Source organism: Chanodichthys erythropterus, chromosome 11, assembly GCF_024489055.1.
Source record: "Chanodichthys erythropterus isolate Z2021 chromosome 11, ASM2448905v1, whole genome shotgun sequence".
In the NCBI taxonomy this organism is placed as follows: Eukaryota; Metazoa; Chordata; class Actinopteri; order Cypriniformes; family Xenocyprididae; genus Chanodichthys; species Chanodichthys erythropterus.
Genome location: NC_090231.1, coordinates 49,607,474 through 49,627,666, shown reverse-complemented (window position 1 = coordinate 49,627,666; position 20,193 = coordinate 49,607,474). Strand labels below are relative to the sequence as shown.

Below are 20,193 nucleotides of genomic sequence, written 5' to 3'. Positions count from 1 at the left end.
CTTGTCTGCTGAAGCATCCATCTCCTCAGATTCAGACACAGACAGCATGAGTTCCTCGTTCTGGTCTGAAAAGATCGCTGAGCAAGCTTCAAGATCCAGAACAGGGTCCTCCGGGTCAGTGGCGAGGGAAAGAGAAGGGACTCTTTTTGTCTCAAGCTCCTCATCCGCCAACTTGACCTGCGAACCACATGGTCGAAGTTGCAGAGCTGCCACGGAGGCCGTGGGACCTGAGTCAGGGGTGCATGAGCTTGGCTGTCATCAAAAAGAGCCAAGCAAGATTGGAGCTTGTGGAAAACTGCTCACAATGAATGCAGTCAGCCCCTTCGAGGACTGACCACACATGCTCCCCACCCAAACACATCACACGTATTTTGTGTGAGTCATCTCCCATTGTAAAGAGTGGGCAAGGTGTCACACATCTGCTAAACTCTAGCGATATATCGATTATCGCAGAATCGCTGACTCTCGATAATATCGTGAGCCATTTATCATGATCGTATCATGAGGTACCGATTCCCACCCCTAGTGCAAATATATAACAATTACTTCAAACTCTAACCTGTGGAGAGCAGTAATACACTTAGCAGTGTCTACACTGACGGAATTCTAATAGAAAATAAGTGAATGAGCTTTTTTTAGAAAATGAGTGATGGTTTCTCTAGATAAGACCCTTATTCCTTGTCTGGGATCGTGTAGAACGTTTTGAAGCTGCACTGAAACTGTTATTTTGTACTTCAACCGTTTGGGCTCCATTGAAGTCCACTATATGGAGAAAAATCCTTAAATGTTTTCACCAAAAACCTTACTTTCTTTTCAACTGAAGAAAGAAAGACATGAACATCTTGGATGACATGGGGGTGAGTAAATTATAAGGAAATTTTAATTTGAAAGTGAATTAATCCTTTAAAAAAATATAGTCGTACATACATAAAATATACAATAGTACAAACAATAGTATATACAAAAGTATAACATCAAAATATAATAAGAAATATAGACTTTTTTGCTCTTTTGTCTAAATTTAAGTCACCCTTACGTACGTGGCTTTGCATGACAATAAATCCAACTGGTAGAAAACTGAAGGAAGACCTTTAAGTACATTTGTGGAGTGTTTAAGCAGACGTGAGCGACCAATATAAACAGATTAATTCAAACACTCATTCAAAAGGATAACAGTTATTGTGCGTGTGTTACCATGCATGGTATTCTTTCGCTCCATTGTTGAGTTTCTTGATGCGGTGGGGGTAGTCTCCACGGCAACAGGTATGATTGACGGACTTGCGTCCTCTGGTTTGAAGCCACGTCGGACGAGTTTCAGGTTTACGGTCTGACCTGTGTGTCTCAGAACTTCCACAGCCTGCTGGTTGGTGTAACCCTGGATATCCACACCGTCTACCTGCACACACACAAGTGAATACATTTCAATCTCATGTTCAGATCATATGCGACCCTTGACGGTCCAAGTCACAGAGATCAATATATGGGAATTAATTAATTCTCAATAAGTGAGAAAATAATAACTGTATGCAAATGATTTATGACTAAAATAAAATATCTTATTTCACCCACCCCAATGCATATACACACAAGCACATATTCACACGTGCACAATAACACACAGAAGCACATTCATCTGTGACATAAAAACCTTTTTTACATTGAAAAGCACTGCAACACAAAACATATGTATACAAGAGTTTTCTAAGACACATTCTGTGTGAAATAACTCACAGCTATGATCTGATCTCCAACATGAATTCGTCCGTCTTGCTCCACTGCGCTGTCCCTCGAAATGCTCTTCACGAATATCCCAGAGGGCTCTGCAACAGGAAATTACAGTCAGCAAAGTTTAAACACTGCCTAAAATGAAGCACCGTAGAATGAGAATACGCATTTGAACTGAAATCTGCCCAGAATAAGAAAGAGAAACGGTCAATATAAAGCCTGTGACTGTCAGGGACAGAAACTTGAAAATCAGGAGTCAGGAGTTATATTTTCTGCACACGCAGGATTTATATTATAACATCCCTTTTTAATAGAGTGGGAAACACAAAGAATCATAGGTAACTTACACAGAAAGTTAAACCTGAATGAAACCAGTTGTGAAAAAGAAGAGCGCTTTAATGTTTTGAATAGTGGCGAGCAGAGACTTCTTTTACCAGGTATGCTGAGTGCCTCTGAAATGAGACACATGTAGTGTTTTGAACAAATCTCTTGAATTAATGGTTCAATAAAACATTCACTTGTCGTCACCTAATGCTGTAACAATGCAATCAAAACAATCTTCATTTGAAGCATCAAGCTACTTTCAAAAGGTGCTTTACTGTATTTTGCTCGCTGCTATCGTAGTGTTTATATCCAATCTATAAACTTTATATACTTCTGTGATTATCTGAATGTTTGTAACACAGAAATAATGACACTATGAGGTTGAAAAGACTGTTTGCAAAGCTGTTTCATACCTATACATGACAACTGCTCTCTCTTGGTCTGCGGCAGTGCTAACGCAGATCTCAATGTTCGCTGTGATCGTACTTGTCAAAAAAGGTTTAATAAACAGCCAAATCACTTTTATTTAGTAATAAGATTGCATCAATGTGTGAATCAAAATCTTTTAATTAATTGTGAAATAATTTAATTAATTGTGAAGCTCTAACTTGTAGTAAAATATAATAAATATTATATTTATAGTGTAATCAGGACTTACGTAAGCAATAAGGTACGAGAGGCTGTGCTGTATCGTGAATAAGTCACGGCTGAAGGACGTTGTTAGCAATTCATGGTTGATACAGCACTAGCCTCGAGTACCTTATTGTTTTAATAAAACGGTTACCACACAATACAAATGTATTAATGCAACTTTCATGAAGTAAACTTTAAAGGTACAATTTGTGATATTTTTTTTCCGCTAAAGGTCGCTAGAAGCCTATTCAAAACAAAGGCGTAGTTTGATGACGCCAAGTTTTAGAGCGGAAACTTGGGACATGTGGTCTCCATCTCAACGGACGGTGCAAAAGAATAGGGATTGGAGTCTGGAAGAACTCATGTTCGTGGATGCGATTATTAACGTTACTGTAGTATGAAGCAGAGCAGGACCGAGTGTTGCGGGAGCTGAACGAGGAGCTGGAGCGATTGATCAACACACGCCTCACGAGCAGCGGGACTTTTATTATGACACAGTCGCCGGCGCCGCTTCCGCTTTTCCGGTCATGAGTTTACGGGAGCTGTCCTTGTCGACAGAACCAGCGGCAGATGGTAAACAGTAATTATGTTCCATAAATAAGTAACACAATCCAGCATAAAACGTGCAAGAAGTAAATAAGGAACTGCTTGAAGCAAGCTAGTGGTTTGCTGGACGCTAGACACTACTTCCGCATTTGTCCACGGCACTATTGTCATGTGGTTTCTACGTCAGTAAAGGCGGTAACAGGGAACTGACGTCATTGACAGGCGACTGCACTGCCCCGTGTCACTGTTTAGAATGGGAATTTTCTCATGATTTACAAGTAGTTGAAAACATTAGAGATATTGTTAGTAATCAGCTCGACAAAATATATAACACTAGCCTAGTGGTTTTTGGATATTTTACTGCAAAAATTTTACATATTGTACCTTTAACTAAAAGCCTTCCTTCCTCTGGAAAAAATAGTCCCTGACCGTGAACAACAACAGTTGTTTCATTATTACGTCATTAGATGGCGGCAAAGACTGTCTTTATGAGTGTGTCAGTCAGTAGCGAAGACTTTTACATTGAAAAGACTGAATTGTTGTGAACACGGAACAAGACGCAACTGATAAATGCTTTGACTACCGCTGTCAGTCACGGGAAAACCCCTTAACTGTTAAAAGGACAAGATAATACATCAGACATTTAAACTGATTTTTTATTATGAACATAGGACTGACCTGACGGAAAATGCTAAATTTAAAAGCAGGTAATAAACTTGCTCACTCTTTCTCACAATACTCTTTTACATAATACAGTAAGCTTCAATGAATAATATCAATTGAGAACAAACAGTTTACGTTGTTAAGAGTGGTTGCTAAGGGTGCTGTGTACTGATACACAGAACCGTTGGGTGAAGCTGTCATTGCCATGTTTTATCGTGAATAAAAGACAGCTATCGACCAATCAGAATCAAGGGCAGGAACTAACCGTTTTATAAATTATAAAAATAGTAATAGTAATAGTAGGAACCACTAAGCTAAAGTGTACTTCTTTTACACAAGGGACTATTCACTAAAATAAAGCAAATTTATACAACACACTTCACAGACAAATTTTGTGAATACAGATCATTTTGTGTCACATCTATTTACAGCAAATCATAACACTAAAATAATCTTTAACAAGTCACAATCAAGGTATCATTCACATCCATAGCCCAAACACCTACAAGCTAAAGTTTAAAGGTGCCCTAGATTCAAAAATTGAATTTACCTCGGCATAGTTAAATAATAAGTGTTCAGTACATGGAAATGACATACAGTGAGTCTCAAACTCCATTGTTTCCTCCTTCTTATATAAATCTCATTTGTTTAAAAGACCTCAGAAGAACAGGCGAATCTCAACATAACCCCGACTGTTACGTAACAGTCGGGGTGTACGGCCCCAATATTTGCATATGCCAGCTCATGTTCCCAACATTATGAAAGGCATTAGACAAGGGCAGAACGTCTGGATCTGTGCAGAGCTGAATCAACAGACTAGGTAAGCAAGCAAGGACAATAGCAAAAAATGGCAGATAATAACTGACATGATTCCTGATAACATGATATTTTTAGTGATATTTGTAAATTGTCTTTCTAAATGTTTTGTTAGCATGTTGCTAATGTACTGTTAAATGTGGTTAAAGTTACCATTGTTTCTTACTGTATTCACGGAGACAAGAGCAGTCGATATTTTTTTTTTAACACTTTTAAACACATTCTTTATAAATCTCTCCAACAGTGTAGCATTAGCCGTTAGCCAAGGAACATAGCCTCAAACTCATTCAGAATCAATGTAAACATCAAAATAAACACTGTACTTATGCGATTAGACATGCTGCATGACACACAAGATCCATTTTGAGGGTTATATTAGCTGTGTGAACTTTTTTTATGTTGTTTAAGGCAAGTGTGTGCTCTTGGGGCGCGGAGCACCAGATTTAAAGGGCCACACACCCTGAATCAGCTCATTTCTAATTATGCCCCAAAATAGGCAGTTAAAAAAATGAATTTAAAAAAAATCTATGGGGTATTTTGAGCTGAAACTTCACAGACACATTCAGGGGATACCTTAGACTTATATTACATCTTTTAAAAAAAGTTCTAGGGCACCTTTAAGACTTAGGATGTTAACATGAGCAATACTTACAGTGACGCTTCTAAAAAACTAAATACAATATTCATTAGTTTATTTGTTAATATAATTTGGTGTATAATTTAAAGTTCACCTGAGCTTTTGTCCCCAACATATCCAGCGATGGTGATGCCCAGTCCCTGAGCATTCTTCGTTAAGCTAACATCAAAAGCATCCTGTTCCTCTTCCTCAAAACCCTGAAAGCAGACAACAGTAGTGAGAACAGAAAGAAAAAGAAACCTCTTAATATAAATTTGATACATTTTTGCCAATGTAAAAAAAAAAATACTTGTAAAACTAATCATATGAATACTAATGTTTCTGCTGTTGCTTTCCCACAAAAAATTATGTCTCTTGCTTGAAGATATTATTAAGAATCAACAGACAGGTGCAATAAAATCCTTAGGATGATAAAACTTTAGTAATAATGCCCTTTTATTTTACAATTATTACTAACTTCAGCCTCTGGCTTTTGTTAGTTACAAAGATCTTATGGAAGACTAACAGAATAAAAAGTTATACTGAGGACATAAAAATAATAAAGAAACACATGCAATATTTCTTAATTCATCCAAGACCAAAGTATCTAAGCTGTGCTACCCACATTGATACAATTATATTCTCTTATTCTCACTGTAGGTCAATTGTTTCAGTTTCTTCTAATGACTTACAGGAAAAGCACACAGATAGAGCACTTCTGAGTAAGTCTGAGTCACAAAAGAGCAACCTCTGAGCAATAACATATACCTCTAGGTGAGCCAGTTTCCACACTTAAACAAACAGCTCAAAGTTTTACATGTTGTTCAGATTGATCTGTATATGAATTGCACTGTACCTGTTGCTCAGTGACGGTCGGCAGGGAGACTGGAGCAGCCGGAGTGTCATCCGCCGTCCCACGGCTGATGAGGAGTCGAACTCTGTTGCCACATTGTTTCAAAACTTGAGCAACCTGCTCACTGCTCAGACCAAACAAATCCGTATCACCGATTCGCAAAACGTGATCCCCACTTCGTAAGCGACCGTCCTAGAAGCAGTGAGAGTGATAGAGAACATATGTAATTTTCATAAACAGATTTTATGACAACCTTCACTGTTTGTCCTTGGGTTAAATTCACAGGATTAATAGACAATTATTTAATTTATGTCATATTGTTGACTTAAGATTTTTCATTCTTTAATTGCTTGAAAAGAAAGCAAAGAGTTTAAGAACAAGGAGAGGAGAAAAGGTCAGAGGAATTAAGAGGTACAGACAGATAAAAACACCCCAGGTAAGAGTGCATAAGAAAAGTCAACAGGAACTGAAAAAAGTCACCCAGCAACTACTGAGTGTGTTTACCTGATCAGCGATGCCTCCTGGTAGGATGGTTTTGACGATAACACCTGTGGTTTTACCGCCAACAATCCCAAAGCCCAAACCAGTTCCATCATTCACCAGCTCAATTGTCTCCACGTGAGTCCAATGGGTCTATAAAGCACACAACAAGAGTTAAATGCACATGCAAGATGGTCAGTGACAAATAAGGCTGCCCATCATGATGATAAACAAATGTAGTTTAAAACATATGTTGCAAGTTCATTATTTTTGTATTCATATTGGTTTCATTTGTTTCCAAAAAAATGTGATATAAGAACGTTAAAGTGATTCTATCATTGCCAGATGACCACCAGAGTGCCACAAAGACTGGATGTTACTGCCACACATAACGGGGATCAAAATACAATACCAAGAAAAGATATGTGATGCAGCCACCCCTACAAGAGACCCGAGTTCCCCCTCTTTGGAAAACTTCTCACAAATAATGCATGTTGTTCAAGTGACCATAAACTGCCAGTCATTTCGTTACTGTTGTATTTAGAACTCAAGTTCCAATTCATGATTCCTGATTGATTATTCCAGTGGATGACCAATATCCAATAGTGTCACAAAGGCAACTCACCCACATCAAGGCAGATGACCACATTGCTGCTGCAAAGACGTCGGTGACAGAGACTCCTTTAGGAGTGGCTCATGACTTAGTTACAGTACACTCCTGATGGAATGACACACCAGCGGACATGATTGAGGACTATCAAGTATCACAAAGGCATCAGAGATCACCTCTGTCACTCGATGTGTCAATGTTTTCCAAAGAGTGATCCCCGTGCTCCACACTAGTTGATGGTGCTATTTAATGTATTGTGAACTGCAAAATTTCCATAGACCCTAAAGTAGTAAATTACCAAAGTTTAGCCACTAGTCAATTTCTTTAATTTCTTCAATCGATAGTAAAACATGAAGAATTTGTGCTACCACATCCAGGCCAAGAACATTCACATTTACCCAGGAAACCCCCAGGTGACATTAAGTTAATTCATTCAAAACAAACAGATCCATCAATACAAGATCAGATCTCAGCATCAACGCTTGATGGAGGGTGTGTCTGAAGCTTGTGTTTTGACCGACCGTTATAGTGATAACAGCCAATCACATTACTTTCCGGTGTTGCATGAACAAAATTGGCTTGCGACTGCTCTTGGGTGTTTGCATAAAGCGATCTGACGCTTGCGTTGGTGCTTGAAAAGTTGAGAAATCTTCAACTTCTGCCGCAAGCAATGCGAGTGAAGCGACGCGACGGAACTCACAATTCAGTTTGGCAACGCATGACGTCACCCATTCAAAGTAAATGAGAAGCGTTAACAGCGTCGCCGAGTGTGAATGCAGCATTACAGTCTTTACAATGGCAAGCACTGCATAAAGCTCTTAGATCACATAATTTTCACAACTTTCAAAACTGATTTATGGAGTCTTTGTCAACTAAATTTTTCAGAAAAACATTTTGTTGGCTAAACAATGTATGTTGTTAAACAGTACAATCAACTGAACACACTGTACTTCCATCCCTTGCAGTCTCTTTTTCATTCCTGTCAAAAATGAAATATGGCGCTACCCTGATTAAGGTCTATAGAACAGAATCTGCTTAGCCAATATTTGGCCTGGAATGGAACAAGGGATGGGGTGAAAGGGCATCAGTACTAGCATTACTGCTCTCCATCCTTACAAACTCTACGTGCTGTGCAATGCCCTGTGTTGCCGGATTACACCAACCCTAAAAGGAAATATCAGTTGTGATGACCTCTCTGCGTCATTACACCAATCCTACAGGAATTCCAGATTCAATCCTGAAAGCCAACATGCACACCTGGGGCCTGATGTATAAATGTTGCGTACGCACAAAATAATATGCACAGATATAATATACAAAATATGCGTACACATTTTTCCACGCACATATCGGGATTTATAAAAAATAAACTTGCCGTAAATAAGTGCGCACCGTAAGGATGCTCTTGACCGTGCGTACGCACTCTTTTAGAAGAGTATGTGTTTTGGCGACACCAACTGGCCCAAATAGCAATAACTATTTAAAATGAAAAACTTATAAATTATCCTATTACATCACCCAATAAATTAAATTGCATCAACCTGAATTATCATTATCAGCATTCTTAACCAGGTGCAAATACTTTGAATTTACTATTTTTTTTTTTATGAATGGGCTATAAAAAGGTATGTGCGTATATAACATATCATCATAGTGGATGCTCCCTCCCCAGGGGAGACAAAAGTGATATGAATTGAGATAGTAGATGTGCTCCTTTCGATCACTTTTCCAGTGACACGCTGTTTTAATGACAGCGAGGAGCGCTGGAAGCACAATAATTCCTCTTTAAACCACACTGATGTTATGACAAAATATGTTTTCGAGAATGACGATCAGTGATGCACACTTAACTTAGATATGGAAGACACTGCTGGATTCGGTGGTCGAACGGTCCTTTGTCCAGTTTGAATAGGTCCAATAATATGTGTGAAGGATCTTCAAATAATTATCATTTGAAGGATATCATTAGAGGAAAACGGTAAGATGTGCATGTTTTCTTTTAAAAATACTTTGTCAGTGACGCGCCGTTTCAGACAATTGTATTCACACTGCAATAAATAAGTACCTATAAATAATAGCCTATAAACTTCCTAAAAGATATGTTCACCTTATCAGCAAAACTGCATAAATTTGATTTGAATTGTTTAAAACTATTCAAATATTATCTGGCCAGTGGAAATGAATGAATCATCTCTATTCTAAAACCTTTATCTGAAGTATTTTATACAATTTTGTTTTTATGGATATTTTGATATATTTATTCTAAAACAAAGAGGATATTGGATTATCTTTATCAACATAATGTGTGGCACAAATTGCATTTAGTCCATATCTAATATTTTCCAATGTCTGTACCTTTGACGGTGTTAACCGTGGATGTCACGTGGATGGGAACGTGTATGGAAATGATATGCAGATGAGGTTATGCATAGTAAAACTAGGCGTCGTAAGCTCCATATATGGTGATTTCGGGGAGGAGACAGGGTGGAGATGCACGTACACACAATCTTCCGCTGACTGGGATTTATAAAGGGATTTGTGTGCAGGATCTGGCGTACGCATAGTTTTATAAATCAGATTTTTTTTGTGCTTACGCAGAATCTAGCTTTTGCGCGTACGTACACTTTTAGGATGAAATCTACTTTTATAAATGAGGCCCCTGATCTATGGGCCCTGTTATCATCATGTGAAGCCCCAGCCAGCATCTGTTTGCCAAATTTTAAGGGTTAAGCTCTAGCAAACCTAGAGGCAAGCAGCAGAGCAGCAGCAGTACGTATTCTTTGGAAGTGGACAAGCACAATGCTAACGATTTAGTCCTCTCAAACTTAGTCCCTGTCTTTCTCTGAACACCTACTGGAAAATACAGCAAAAACCTGCATGAATTCCATGTTGGACCAAGCTGGTTTACGTTGGTTAGAGCTGGTATTGTGCTGGTATAGCTAGACACCAGCGTTCCTGCTTCCCATGCTGGTGACCAGCAAACTGAATCGAACACCATGATCAATTCTGAACATTGCTATTCTTCCATAGCACCTTTATTAAAAATTGAACAAACTTGCTTCCAGCTGGTATTTCGAATACAGTCCAGAAAAGGGCTTGCATTCTTCAACAAGGTCCTTGACTTTCACATGTATTGTGATGTGGTTGGAATAAGGAGGGTGGTTGGTGTCAGGTTGCAATGCATGAGTTTGAAGGTGGTCTTCTCACTCTACACATGGGAATGGGAGCATGACATTAATGGAGCATCATCCATGGGTACTGTGACCTTGTCTTGAACAAACACCAGGGAGAACTCCTTGTGCTACAGTTTAAAGTGTATTACAAACACTTCTATACACATTCACACCTAGGAATACAAGTAGACAAGGACTTACAGCCAGTGCATCCCCTAGCGTGCTAAGACCAAAGTTCCTTTTCAAGGATAGTCAGTTCACTCACTTGCCATATTTGAAACACCTCCAGGAAGCTATTTCAGGCATGCAAGACCAACTCTTATCTACAGATTTGAAATACTCAAATCTCAAAAACTGCTTGGCAAACTAACAATTAAAAAAAAATAAAAAATCAGCAACAAAATCTGACACGAACATTAAAATTGTATATTTCAGATTGGTCCAGTCAGTGTTCTTGTGCAGGACACTGACTGTTTCTATGGAAACCTGAACTTCTAATGGCAGGTGCAATGATGCAATGACATTACCAATTTATGATTGTCTCTTTTATTTGGAAGTCAGGACTTATTCTGCCATATTTCATGTTGAATGAAAACTCCCAATCGTATTGGTATATATATACAGTTTAAATGTGCCAGGACTGAACCAATAATGTGGCTGCTGAAATGATGAAGCTACTGAAAGATCATGGACACTTTAGATCAGTAAGGCTGTTGAGCAAGTGTTGGAACTCTTCATTGAGTGTTGGAACTCCGACCAAACGGCTGTGGTGCAGACACCAAGAAACTAGCACTTTACTGGGGGAAGAGCATGCTGCCCTTGCGTTGGAGCAGGGTGAGTGCGAGCATTGTGAACTGTTCACAGTGAAGATGCTGCGCGCTCGTCTTGGTGGTGTTCATGGCTAAGAGAATGACAATGACATTGAGGGATCCTCAATGTCCTTAAAGGGGCAATTTATTTTATCTTATCTACTTCTAAAAGGTGCATATTAGTACCTTCGAGGAGTAATATGTCCTCGTAAGTTACTACTACATATACACATTTACATTTATTCATTTAGCAGATGCATTTATCCAAAGAAACCTACAAAAGAGGAATACAACTGCGATTAATCTTAAGGAGGCAATAAAACTGAAAGTCACCGCATATCTCGATAACTCGATATAGAATATTTTTATGCCAACTTTTTTTTTTTTTTTTTTTTTGAGTGCACAACTTTGAGTGCTTTGTCCAGCTCACAGATGTTAGGAAAGATAACTTGAAGCTCAAACAAACTGCACAATCTGAAATCCCAAAAGAAAAGCAGCAGGGCTTTGTATCCTTTTAAAAAGGGGCTGTGTTACATCTCTATTATGTTTCACTCCCCACTATGCACAGCAGGAATATTCACAGGCTTAGCCATCCCTTGGCAGTTGGAAGACATGAAATAGAACTTTAATATCACTTTCAACATTTTTTTTTTTTTTTTGCTATTCTAGTGGTGTAACCTTCTAAAAAAGTAGCATATTTCCTGTTGAATAGAATAATACTCTTAAATACATTTCCTATTATAAATTATGATACAGCTTGGTTTGTTTGTCCATTGGGTCAGATTGCTTTCTCACCACAAGCAAACCACTCCATAGTTCATTTTCAATCTTGCCGACACCACCTTGTTCGGGCGATCTAGGACCGATTATTTTGGCATGGATTTAAGCTTTATATCTGTTCATATATTCCTAAATGAATCAAACTAAGGGGAGAAATGCACCAGGTTCTGAAACTAACTATGTCTGAAAACACCCCAAGTTTGTATGTGTGTGTGTTTGTCTCACCGCACTGGAGTGTGCTGAAAGTGTGCTAGCAGCACTGGGGGTTCTGGAGACGACCGGGCTGGAAAGCTGTGGTACGGGCCCACGGGCAACAGTGAGGCTCACACAGTCCGATGCTCGCTGAAGAAGCACGATAGCCTGCTGGTGACTGACAGTCTGATCCAATGGCTGACCATTGATTGCCAATATTTGATCTCCCTCTTTCAGTTTTCCATCGCTAGGGTAAATTAGAGAACATATGCTTAACAGCAGTTTTGAGATCATCTCAACATCACTACAGAGCAAAGAATGTGAAAGTCTCAAGCTAAAATAAGGACATGACGCTAGTGTGAAAGTAAAGAAATCTGATCACTTTGTAACATCAAACCTCACCGGTGGTTCTTGTGTTTCATTTGACATCAAGTCTTGGAATAAATCACAGAAGCTGTAAGGATTACTTTTACACAATTTTATCTCTTTTTTGGAGCTTGAAACTTTTGTAACCCATTGACTGTTACTGTATGGACAAAAACATTCTTTAAAAATTTCTTTTGTGCTCCTCAAAATGAAAATCATGAGTTTAGAACAACATAAGGGGTTGAGTACATGATGACAGGATTTTGGGGGGAACTATCCCTTTAAATCAGACAATTCCCTTGTGAAAATGAAGTGCACTTACTTTTACTGAATGTACACTTGTACAGAGTAAACATATTTCAGGTTTTTATAGACATATTTCATATACTTTAGTGCTCCAAACATGAACCAGCACCATGTATGCATACATATTTCATCATGTCTTCTTCAAATGAAATACATATGTGCAAATATGTGTGGTACGTCTGATCATGAATGCAATGACACACAGAAGACAATGATGCAGACCAAAAATTCCAAAAAAGAATGGACAAAAAAAGTAGCTATGCTTTTATTCTTTCTGTGTTAAACTGATGTAACAATTGTTCAGAGATTGTAGTGCTTGTAAATGTAATGTAAAATATTATTATAGACCTACTTTCTCATTTTTCATATAGATAAATAGCTCTACAAAGTTATAATGCTGATTTGTTGATATTTCTAAGATTAATTTATCATGTATTTGATTTGTTCATGATAGTTTTAAGTAGTCTATAATTATAAGATTTTTATGAAATTCATGATTTTTATTTTTTTTATATTGTCATAAAGTTATTTTTAAAATACATCAAGGTACCTATGTTGTTTGTCTTTTTTTTTTTTTCTCCGCTCATACTTTAATATTCATTTGTCTGTATAATGAGTGTGTTAAAGGTATGTGTTTTATTGGATTTTGCTATGCTTTATATGCTTTAGGCTTACTTAAACTGTTACACAGTAACAGACGACAAGACGATGGCAGAGAATTTGGAGTAAAAGTACAACAGATCCTGTGCATTGACAAATATATTTTCTTGTAAAATGTGTGAAAACTGAGCATGCAGTTAAAAGCAATTTCAATACCCCGCATATTGATAATGGTCTCTGGTGCTCACAAATTATATACAATATACTGTAACACCGCCACTCCCCATGTAATTGATAGCTAATACCAGTGTTGTCACAAGTTTACTATCCACTGGGAAAATTTCCTCACCATGACATCCCTAGTACACTTATTTTGATGTGAAAACATTACATTCAGTTTGTACTTTAGTACATTCTTTTAAAGTATACAACCTGAATTCCGGAAATGTTGGGACGTTTTTTAAATTTAAATAAAATGAAAACTAAAAGACTTTCAAATCACATGAGCCAATATTTTATTCACTATAGAACATAGATAACATGTTTAAACTGAGAAATTTTACAATTTTATGCAAAAAATTAGCTTCAAATTTGATGCCTGCTACAGGTCTCAAAATAGTTGGGAGGGGAGCATGTTTACCATGGTGTAGCATCTCCTCTTCTTTTCAAAACAGTTTGAAGACATCTGGACATCGAGGTTATGAGTTTATGGAGTTTTGGTGTTGAAATTTGGTCCCATTCTTGCCTGATATAGGTTTCCATCTGCTGAAGAGTTTGTGGTCATCTTTCAATTAACGATGCACCAAATTTTCTCTATAGGTGAAACATCTGCCAATTCAAGCCAATTCAGCACCCGGACTCTTCTATGACGAAGCCAAGCTGTTGTAATAGCTGCAGTATGTGGTTTTGCATTGTTCCGGAGGAATGTCAAGAATGTCAAATTTGAACTCGTCTGACCATAGAACACTTTTCCACTTTGAAACAGTCCATTTTAAATGAGCCTTGGCCCACAAGACACGCTTCTGGACCATGTTCACATATGGCTTCCTTTTTGCATGATAGAGGTTTAGTTAGCATCTGCAGATGGCACAGCGGATTGTGTTTACCGACAGTGGTTTCTGGAAGTATTCCTGGGCCCATTTAGAAATGTCACAATCATGCCGATGAGTGATGCAGTGTTGACTATGAGCCCGAAGACCACGGGCATCCAATAAAGGTCTTCGGGCTTGTCCCTTACGCACAGAGATTCCTCCAGTTTCTCTGAATCGTTTGATGATGTTATGCACTGCAGATAATGAGATTTGCAAAGCCTTTGCAATTTGATGTTGAGGAACATTGGGCCCTATTTTAACGATCTAAATGCAAAGTGTAAAGCGCACGGCGCAGGTGCACTCAGGGCATGTCCACTTTTGCTATTTTAACAACAGAAAAACGGTCCGTGCGCCGGGGCGCATTTTTGAAATGGGTTGTCCCTATTCTCTTAATGAGTAATGGGCGTAACGTTCAATAAACCAATCACAGTGTCATCTCACATTCCCTTTAAGAGTGAGATGCGCTCGCGCCATGGCGGATTGCTATTTACATGGCGGGATTTGTTGGCGGAAAAGCTGAATGCTTTTCAAGCGAAGAAACCGATCTGCGTGCGAGCAGATCATCAATCTTTCAGTCGTCTGCGTTGGATGCAGGCTTTCAAATAGCTCCGCGCGATGAGTCAGTTAATATATATGTGTGTGTATTGGCACGATTGTTCAATTAATTAGCCAATTTCGTTCATCATTATAAGTAGTAATAGGCTGAATTGAAAATAGGTAGCCTAATTCTAATACACACAATCACTATTCATCATTACATTTTTATATTTATGTAGCCTACACAATAATATTCTTTTACACTGTAATCCTTTTGTTTTTAATATTTGGCATGTTTGTGTGATGCGTATCCCTGTGTGTAATAAGCAAAGTCAACGCACACTGTGGACGCGCCCAGAGGCACAGTTTCTACCAATGCGCTCTAACAAAAAAATATTGCGCCATTGACTTTAGACTTTAGACCAGGTTTGAGTTGGTCTATGGCGCAGTCTATTTTCAGCTCCTTAAAATAGCAATGCGCCGGCAATGCGGCTGAACACAGCTCTTTTTTAGACCAGCACGCCCATGGGCGCACTAACTGGCGCAAATGCATTTACTAATTTAAGGACGTGGCGCTGAATGGGAAAACGCGAACGGCGCCGGACGCAAACTAGCAAACTAGCAAACACACTTGCGCTCTTTACGCACTCTTTCACAGCTCTGCCCATCTTTACTTCTGAGAGACTCTGCCTCTCTAAGACATCCCTTTTATAGCTAATCATGTTACAGACCTGATAACTAAATCAGTTGCTAGATGTTCTTCCAGCTGAATCTTTTCAAAATGTATTGCTTTTTCAGCCATTTGTTGCCCTGTGCCAACTTTTTTGATACCTGTAGCAGGCATCAAATTTGAAATGAGCTCATTTAGTGGATAAAAGTGTAAAAATGTCTCTGTTTAAACATTTATGATGTTATTGTAACATTTATGATATTTATGATGTTCTATTGTGAATAAAATATTGGCTCATGTGATTTGAAAGTCTTTTAGTTTTTATTTTATTCAAATTTAAAAAACGTCCCAACCTTTCCGGAATTCGGGTTGTATTATTTCCATAATAACTACTCTAAAGTGTACTTCTTTTTCACAAGGGGTGGACATAATGACAATGAATAGTGATGAATGAATAAATGGTGAACAATTGGCTGACCTAAGAACAATTATCCAACACTGTTTTTGTAGGACAATGTGGGTTATATCTACTTTTCTATCAGACACTTATTGAGCAGGCAGAAATTTCCTCTCACAAAGACACACCAAATTGCTAAAAAGTACTAACATGTCAGCAAACTAGCTTTTGCAGTGACTTTTAGCTGAAAAATGCTGACATGACATGAACTGGTGACACATTTGTGATTAGGAGGGAAGAAATGAGAATTGCAGCAGATCTTTAAAATATGAGTAATCTTTATTTTTAAAATGTGAACGAACAAGAAGATTTGTGTGCAGAAATCACTGATCATCTGACAGGATGTGAGTGTGTGTGTGTACTATATGTATTCTGACCTGTATGCCACACTTCCAGCCTGAATCTCCTGAATGAAGATGCCGAGTTCTCCGCGGTTCTCACTACACAATCCAACAACACTGAAGCCCAAACCACCCGATACCGGCTTCTGTAGGTCGATGTGGGTCACGTACCGACCCTACACACACAACATCACAGCCACATAATCACACAGTTTGTATGCTCTCAGAAAGTAAATGACTAAATGTGTGGTCTCTTATTGTTTTATTTACTGAGGACAATATATTTGGCTTGCATGTCTTATATCTCTTATATCAATGAGATTGAGAGTTTACTGGTTAAATGTTCAAAAGTAAAGATTTAATGATCTATAGAAATAAATACCGATGTATGTTACCTGAGCCATGGAACGGATGATGTGTTTGTACTCTTCAGATGAAGGCTGTCCATTGACCTGTGCTGAAAAACCTTCATTGCTGCCCTTGAGATCTGAGTTAATATATGGAGTCTATGAGAGAAAGATCGACAAAAAAACATAGTGGAAGTGTAAATTACTCCTCATTTGTGTGTTCCAAGTATTTAGCTTTACTTTTTCACTGAGCATCTAAAAATATAAATAGCTCTGAAAGAGCATGGAAAACTCATTTGTTTTGATAATTTCTGGTGATAATTTGTCCTCCCAGCCATCTGCGCACACATGTTTTTCATTACATTCAGGAGCTGCTTAATTAACTTTTTATTTCCCTCCTCGACTCGAGCGCACATTCCTGATGAAGTACAAACCATTTCACATCAATTACCCAGACAAAATGTGCCCCAAAAAAGCTTCTCTCTGTGAGAAAAATAACATGCACTTCACATCGCAATGTGTGAAGTCATTTCCTTAAAACATTTGTTGTTTGTTTGAATTTAATTGCTTATTAAACCATTGTCTTTCCAGCTCGGTTTCACAGATCTGCACTCAAGTGATTTATAACTCTGTCCTTGCTGTTATATCAGTGTCTGTGTGTCTTTTCCACATCTTGTGATTCTGATTTATTAAAGAAATTGTTCACCCAAAAATGAATGCCTTTGTATTTATGTAATACAATGAAAGTCAATCCCTTGTGAAAAAGAAATACATTTTAGCATACTTTTTATAATTGTATTATATTATGGAAATACTTTTAAAGAATATGCTTAAATGGAACTGAATGTAATTGCATGTTAATTGCAATTACAATTTATTTTTAGTTTAAACTGTACATTAAATGTGCAATTAGCTGATTTTTAGAATGCTTTTTGACACTTTACATCTTTATATGTAATTTATATGTAATTTCATAATCACTTGAAGTATGGTTAAAGTGTTCTGCTGAATGTACTGACAAGCATTTTTGGTCAAATAAAACATACTTTAATGTCATTTTTGTATTAAGTTTAAATATAATAAAGAATAACACACTTAAGTACACTTTTAAAAAGTGCACTTTTTAATAATATTAATTTAAAAGTTTTGCTTAAAAGCTAAAAGCTACATTAAAAGCTACATTTTAACGCAAAACATTTAATTTGATATTATTAAAAAGTGCACTTTTTAAAAGTGTACTTAAGTGTTTTAAGAACTCTCTTTAAGTATACTTAAATGGCCTTTTATTTTATTAATATTATATTATCTTATATTTTTAAGATTTGAATTACACTACAAGTGCATTCAAAACAATTAAACAGCCTTCTTTTTCACAAGGAAATAGGGTTTAATGTTTTTTTTTTTTTGGATTCCAATGATATCTTCTATTGTGTTTCGCAGAAGAAAGACAGTCATAGAATAAATAATGACAGAAATTTCATTATTAGTTGCCAATAATGGTCCCAAACTATGTCGGGAGAGTCAGGGTGACTTTTTTTTGCAGATTTTATACAGCTCTTTTGTGCATAAATGGGCCCACTTCAGTCTGCTGCAGTAAACATTAATGTTCATAAACGTCTCCCAGAGGCCCTTCAGATTAAGCGCTGTAGACTCTCGGCTCGGTTGCTGATCGTGCACAAGCTTTGAATGCACACTAAACTATGCCAGCTCTGAGAGAGCGTGTATTTGTTAGTCTTCCCGTGTAAGAGGATTAGGCCTCCAGTTTGGCTCGTCCACATTTCAGAAATTACTTCTGCTCCACTTCACACATGAACTCATGTCTCAGTCGTTCCTATGTTGTGGTAACCATAGCAACACAGACAAAGCCAGACCCACCAGTTGGCATAAACAACCTTGCAGTTTAGTGTGGAGAGACATCAACAGACCAAAATAAATTCTTCTAAGGTTATTAAAGATGCTTGCTTTAAAGCAATCATGATGTTTACTTTTGCCTAAGTAACAAATTTCCCCGCAGAACACCATAGCCACTGCATAGCAACACCCTGGATACCACTTTTCTTTTGAAAATGTTAAAGAAAAAAATCATATTCTTGTGTGTATCCCATGTGAAAAATTTGTACACTTTAGCATACTTACTTAGAAGAGTACTTGTTACGTAAACAATACACTTTAAAAGAATATACTTAAGTATGTATTGAAAGTAATGTTTTCAGATACTTAAAGGGATAGTTCACCCAAATATGAAAATTCAGTCATCGTTTACTCCCCCTCAAGTTGTTCCAAACCTGTATGACTTTCCTTCTTCTGTTGAACACAAAAGAGGATATTTTGAAGAATATGGGTAACCAAACAGTTGACTGTAACCATTGACTTCCATAGTAGAAAAAAAAAAATTGTATGGAAGCCAATGACTTGCGTCAACTCTCTGGTTACCTATATTATTCAAAATATCTTCTTTTGTGCTCAACAGAAGAAAGAAACTCAGGTTTGGAACAACTTAAGGGTGAGTAAATGATGACAGAATTTTCATTTTTTTTAAACCACTTTAAGTATGACTTAAGTACAACTTTATATGCAATTTTATAATTTTGTTTTCTTTGAAATATGGTTAAAGTTTATGGCCAAATACTGACAATTACCTTTAAATGTAATATCAAATAAATTTATAATCAGCTACTTTACATGTGCTTGAGTATATGTTAGTCAACACATCAAAATAAGTACTTCTTTAAAGCACAACAACAGATTGTTAAAACAATGAATTAATTTGTACCTTAAGAAACGCAGTCATGAAAGTGTACTTTCTTTAAAGGTGCCGTAGAATGTCTTTTTAAAAGATGTAATATAAGTCTAAAGTGTCCCCTGAATGTGTCTGTGAAGTTTCAGCTCAAAATACCCCATATTTTTTTTTTATTTTTTTTTTTTAACTGCCTATTTTGGGGCATCATTAAATATGACCCCAATTTGGGCTGTGGCCCCTTTAAATTCTTGTGCTCCCCACCCATGGAGCTCGTACTTGCCTTAAACAGTGCATAAACAAAGTTCACACAGCTAATATAACCCTCAAAATGGATCTTTACAAAGTGTCCGTCACGCAACATGTCTAATCGCGTAAGTATGGTATTTATTTGGATGTTTACATTTGATTCTGAATGAGTTTGATAGTGCTCCGCGGCTAAAGCTAACATTACACACTGTTGGAGAGATTTATAAAGAATGAAGTTGTGTTTATGAATTATACAGACTGCAAGTGTTTAA

The 20,193-nt window shown here is 37.4% G+C and overlaps 1 protein-coding gene across 7 annotated transcripts in view; it reads right to left on the bottom strand.

Moving 5' to 3' along the window:
- Window positions 1–20,193, bottom strand: part of LOC137030020 (multiple PDZ domain protein) — a 129,252-nt gene that overhangs the window by 80,755 nt on the left and 28,304 nt on the right. For all 7 annotated transcript variants that reach the window (XR_010896376.1, XM_067399946.1, XM_067399948.1 and 4 more), the window contains exons 4-11: window positions 16,984–17,094; window positions 16,625–16,764; window positions 12,254–12,467; window positions 6,681–6,809; window positions 6,180–6,368; window positions 5,439–5,541; window positions 1,732–1,820; window positions 1,195–1,396 (exon numbers count right to left, since the gene is read on the bottom strand). Coding sequence is in view for 6 of the 7 variants with exons in the window: in XM_067399946.1 (XP_067256047.1) it covers window positions 1,195–1,396; window positions 1,732–1,820; window positions 5,439–5,541; window positions 6,180–6,368; window positions 6,681–6,809; window positions 12,254–12,467; window positions 16,625–16,764; window positions 16,984–17,094 (1,177 nt within the window). In the remaining variant the exon portion in view is untranslated. The remainder of the gene's footprint in view (window positions 1–1,194; window positions 1,397–1,731; window positions 1,821–5,438; window positions 5,542–6,179; window positions 6,369–6,680; window positions 6,810–12,253; window positions 12,468–16,624; window positions 16,765–16,983; window positions 17,095–20,193) is intronic.